Below are 5,607 nucleotides of genomic sequence, written 5' to 3'. Positions count from 1 at the left end.
ACTATGAAGTACAGGCCCTATTTTCTGGATGCAGCGGGGATAGTGGATAAGAAAATGGTGCTTTGGTAAAAGTTTTTTCTGAGGATACAACTTCTTAAACAGTGTATGGTGATCAAATGTTTTAAATATACACATAGACCTTGAGATAACATGGGCGAGAATATAATGTTAATTATTTGCAATAATAAAAGAAGCAGGCCCCAGTGTTGGTCAGTAGAAGTTACCAAATCTCCAAAGATAAGAGGAACATTCCTAAGTAAGCACCAGGACTGAATTGCATTCAGTCCCAGATCATTAGATCCTTCACTTAAATTAACAGTCACAGGCCTGTTATTTCTCTCTGTGAAACCATAATCAAAACTTTGTATTCTTGAATGTATTTCTCCTGATGTAACATGTTTTTCATTCAAATACAGAAATAATAACTTCAATTCGTACTGGCCAACCCCTTCTAACACATCATGCATCACATCAACTGAGAAGTTCTCAGTTGTGTGAAAATACCTCAATGAATTTAATATGCATGACCTTTTCACACCAAAAACATACGGAAGGGATGGATTACAAGCCATTTCTTGACAGTGAGCAGTATGCATATCTTTGGTGCGTAAAACTATTTTGGAAGAATCTTCAGAGAATTCTGTTTGAAAGTCCTCCTTTTCTGCTAAACAGAACCTGCAACAGTACCTTGCACTGAAAGACTCCACCAGACCAAACAAACTATGCAAACCCAAATTATCACCTGTTACCTGTACTACAGTGCCACGTACATAACCACTGTATAATGGAATCTCAATACCATCGCTCTCTAACACTTTAATGTCTCGAACAATGGGAGCAAAAATTTCACTAAAACCATATCGTTTAACATCTTGAGTATGAAATAAGGCGCACAGGTGTATGTTAGCCAAAAAAGAATTCCATTTTGGAGAGAAGTTTCTTAAAGTAAAATATACTCCACCCAATTTATGAATACCTCGCTTGGAACCCAATGGGTTGGCGACCTCAAAATCATCATAGAACATCTGGACCTGTATTGTCTGCTTCTCAGTTGAGAACAGGGGGTGACTTTAAAAAAAATATCCATCACAAATATCTCTCAGTCTAGAGTTGCTGGTAGCTGAGCTTTGCAACATTTCTGCAAAATACTGACTTTTAAATATTGACTGCAGTGTAGATAAAATTGGAATATACATGAATATACACTTCAACATGAGAAATATTACTGGTGTTGACGGTACTTTGAGGGTCTGAAAGATCATCTTCTATAGAATCTACTAAACTTTCTCCGTGGCACTTAGAAAACATGGTTAAGATGTTTTCTAAAACCAGAAAAGCTACCAAAAGAACGTGAGCATCCTTCTTGACCACATTTCAGAAAAAGAGTCCTGCCTGTACATAGCCCATGAATTATCTTAAGGTGCTTAACAAGGTTGTTTGGACTTCCATGGTCACTTTTGCAAAGAAAACACTTCATAGTTTTATCTCAACTAACGCACCATTCTTGCTCGCAACTCAGCAACTCTAGGAGTCTCCTTTGTTTCCCCCATGTCGATGTTATAGATGGTTGTTTGCACAAAAGTGAAAAAGCTGCTCAAGGAAGAACTGTATGACGTACCAAATACGTAATGGGCTTTAAAGACTTCGTCAAAAGCTCCTACTGAACCTGTTGCCTTGCATGGAAGAGCATGCTTGTCAACCACAATGAAGTAGGAGTGAATGCTGCTCTGTGTGGATCCCTGGGCGAGAAGGTAGGGCTGACTGCTTTGGGTGATGTTGTCAAGATGCTGCTGCACACTGGTTCCAACCTACAAAAAAAACACATTCAACAGAATTGTTTTGGTGACTAACCTCTGACAATAGATAAGATCACCTCAAACTGTGCACAAGATTGAGATGATGGAATATATATTTTAAACAACTGTTAAGCATACCTTTTGAAATCTGATGAGCTGATCTACAGCTTGATATGCAGACATCTTTCCCGGCCTCTTTCTACCTTGTGCAGATGGTGGTAGCAAATGTAGCAGCAGCAAGATGGCAGACATGTCACTGTCCCAGCCTACAAATAAGTAAATAAAAACCTGGTTAACATTGTGCCGTAGCATAACATTCTTATTCACAACTTGCACCATTATGGACATATAATGCACACCTACATTATCCACATAAAAAGTAAAACAGTTCATTCATACCATTCTCAACTTCAGCAGCTGACTCAGCATTGCGCATCAAATCCAAGAGTTCTGTGGTGGATACAAGTCCATGGCTTTCCTTTATTACTTTTGCTTTGAAAGTGGTTGGCCACTTCTCCAAGAATTTGTTGGCTGTGGCCTCACCAAACAGAAGTCTGAAATCTTGTTCTATCTGCAATGTAACACACAAAGACAGAAATAATGAGTGTTACCTTATTCTTCATTGGATATTTTTGGTGATGCAGTGAATTAAGTTGTCATACCAGTCCTGGTGTGTCCAGAAATCTTGGGAAGACCGAGAAGACATCTGATGATTTGGCTTCATCGTTGACCATTGCTTGCCGATATATGAAGGTCATTTTCATCTTCTCACGGACAGTGTTTTCATCAGCAGAGTGTCTCAAAACAGCATTAGCTGCTTCCATCCTCATCAGATGGCTCTCTGTCATAGGTGAAGGGCTGACGATCACGGCCTGGCCCACCAACTTAAGACAAAATACAGTGTTAAGAAATCCTTTCTGTACAATTCACAGGTCACCATTATAATTACATGTCACTGATCAGAAAACATACCTTTAGGAGATTTGCTGACTGAGGCACCTCTTTCCTCTGCTGTTTTTCTTTGTATGGTCTTCAATCGCCATGCAAGGTATCCGGAACCACTCTCCGGATCGTAGTAATGATCCTATATTATTATAAATAAATTATAAAGGAGTACTATTCCCATTTCATAGAGTGAATATGTGCATAATGTTGCAATAACCCATTTACTTACATATCCATGTTGTGAGTATGGGTCTTCTAGATAGGGAAACAAAGCTACTATCCCCTGTGCATACATCACTCTGACACTTTTGGGGGGGGATGTCCTAGCATATGAATTCAAAGTTAACATCACACTGAATTGATATTGCACAACACATTTTACATAATTAATAACCGGAAAATAATAACAATGTTTCTTTACAGCCCATCTATATGCTTAATGCTTACCCATGTGTTTCTGTCATCTCAGCAGCAAGTATGTTGATCATCTGTCTTCTGGTGGCATCTGTCAGAGATTTGGTTTTTCCATACTCTTGCATAATGCGTTCACCACCAGGCTTTGATGTTAGGATTTTTTCAATCAGCTATAGGTGGAAAGAAATGTGCTTTCCGTAATTGTAAAACAATATGTAATGCTGTCACATGATGAAACAACATTCAGATTGGACTTAACAGCAATGTTCACCACTTACTGCTTTTGCCTCATAGTTTATGTGGCATGGCCTTTTAGGCTGGCTTCCTTCGCCAGCCGCTACTTCTTCAACATCGTCACACACAGTGAAATTCAGAATGATGGTGTCATCAGATGTACCCGAGCATGATGATGAATGAGAGGTATCTGTTCATTATGAAATTTGTGCAAAACATAGAAACATATTACAATAAACTGTTATTTTTAAGACAATAAAGGTTCTCATTCTGGCCTTTAAACTAAAAAACTAATTGAATGAATGAATACCAAGTCCATTGCCCAGCATGATTCTGAAAGTTCCAGGTGACTCCTTTACTAATTCTTCAAAAACATCTGAGTCAACTTCTGTGTCAGACTGGTCATACACCTTAATGTCTGGCTTTCTGCTTTCTGGTATGTTGAATTTTAGACACACTGTTAAAAAAAGAAGAAAAAAAAAGAAAAACATGCATTCCCTTCTCACAAGAATCCAAGTTCATACTTAAAGTTGCCTCATGTGTTCACAAAATGATGAAAGACAAGGATCTGCACCTGATTTTATGTTACTGAAAATATAAAGCACAGCAGAAATGACTATAGACCTAAATAGATATCATAAGATAATAGCTTAATGCTGTATTATTTTGTCATTAGGGTGATATGTATTGCTTTAACCTATTATACCTACCTTCTTTCAAGAAAGCATTGAATGTCAGCTCAGACAGCTTGACGTATTTCTGCTCTTCCCCGAGCTGAACACGCAACAGCATTTTGCCTCTGTTAACAAAGAAAATATATATTCAAAATCATCATTTAGTGCTGGTTCAACTAAGCGTTAGCTAACTATCCATTTATCTCAGTAGTACTAGCTACGCAATGCACTATGCATTACTTAGACGTTACACTGCAATTACAAAGGCTGAAGTAGACAAAGTTGTGCTGGTTGAATATAACGTTAAGCTGCCATTTTCTGCAGCAAATGGGTGTAGGCTAGTTCAAGTTTAGAGGCACATTGTCCCATTAGCTACCAAATAACTAGCTATGTGTCAAAGTTAGCTAGCTCATTAGCCATTTTAGTTCGAACAGTAGCTAACCATTAAAATGGTTAAGCAATGTTAAACAAACCCGTCATGCAAATCAGTGATCTAAGTTATCGTTTTATAACACCAACATTAGCTGGCTAACTATCAGAAGCATGCTAACATTACCGTTATATATAGCTTTATAAAAAACAGTTAACGTTAGTGTAAGGAAGCCTGGGAAGCTATACAATAACGTTAGCTAACAATACTATCTGTATAAATGTTTTGTTGTTAGCGAACGTTATTTTACGTATTTACCATTCTGACAAACTTCATTCGTGAAAATATTGCAACACAAAGAAAGACAGTTACCGATACTGATTGCAAGCTAGCTAACCGCATGACAAGCAGAATCTGCGCTCATGCCAAACGGTGGTGTCCTTCAAACGAACTGATTAGCTAAGTTAACGTTACCTATTTTTAGCCATATGAAACAGCAAGCCATTCACAAAAATATCAAACATATTCCATGGGTATATCATATAACAGTTATTACTGTCAACCATCTGAACTTACAAGCTAATTTAGCTGGCTGATGACGAGGTCACTGCAAGGGGGACCGCCGCATGGAACTCGTAACTTAAAATATGACCTTGACATCAGCACAACTCTAAAATTATGTAAAGTTAAAAAATACCGGTTTGGTGTTGAAAAAACGGGGATGTAACTTACCTAGCAATATCTGTGGCCTAGCTACTCCTTCGCAATCTTCCTCCACCAACGTACGTGCCAAACTTCAGCAAAGCAGAGTGGCGGGTATTCATCACTGCTGTAGAGTTGAAATTGTCACTGCGTATCTGCAGATTTTTACACTCACTTTTAACTCCACTGATAGAGCAACTTTACTCTCAAAAATGTTGAAAATACTCTATCTGGGTTAAAATAACTTTACTCTGAAATATTAACACCCCATTTTTTACTGTGTAGGGGTATTAATCAGTGATAGATAGAGAGTAGGTATGTCAAGCAGTGATAAATAGAGAGTAGGGATAGTAATCAGTGATAGATGGACAGTAGGGATAGTAATCAGTGATAGATAGAGAGTAGGGATAGTAATCAGTGATAGATAGAGAGTAGGTATAGTATTATTATTATGTTTTTATTTATTTTTTAT

General features: G+C 37.8%; 1 protein-coding gene and 1 long non-coding RNA gene across 2 annotated transcripts; both read right to left on the bottom strand.

The window, feature by feature from the left end:
- Nucleotides 1–1,288: 1,288 nt before the first annotated feature.
- Nucleotides 1,289–2,507, bottom strand: LOC311120618. Its single transcript, XR_014612176.1, has 4 exons — nt 2,459–2,507; nt 2,196–2,367; nt 1,935–2,062; nt 1,289–1,808 (listed from the first exon to the last, which is right to left on the bottom strand). It is a non-coding gene; the product is annotated as an uncharacterized lncRNA (long non-coding RNA).
- Nucleotides 2,508–2,606: 99 nt separating this feature from the next.
- On the bottom strand, nt 2,607–5,403 carry LOC311120617 (uncharacterized protein; the record flags this gene model as incomplete). The annotated part of the gene is made up of 8 exons (XM_084195202.1): nt 5,166–5,403; nt 4,100–4,188; nt 3,700–3,846; nt 3,434–3,579; nt 3,189–3,325; nt 2,971–3,064; nt 2,769–2,880; nt 2,607–2,680 (listed from the first exon to the last, which is right to left on the bottom strand). Exons 2-8 carry the CDS (start codon nt 4,179–4,181, stop codon nt 2,607–2,609), a joined length of 792 nt encoding a protein of 263 aa, XP_084051328.1. The 5' UTR covers nt 4,182–4,188; nt 5,166–5,403.
- Nucleotides 5,404–5,607: the final 204 nt, after the last annotated feature.

This window comes from Coregonus lavaretus, assembly GCF_964263955.1.
Source record: "Coregonus lavaretus genome assembly, contig: HAP1_SCAFFOLD_2179, whole genome shotgun sequence".
NCBI classification, from domain to species: domain Eukaryota; kingdom Metazoa; phylum Chordata; class Actinopteri; order Salmoniformes; family Salmonidae; genus Coregonus; species Coregonus lavaretus.
This window is presented reverse-complemented; position numbering and strand designations above follow the sequence as displayed.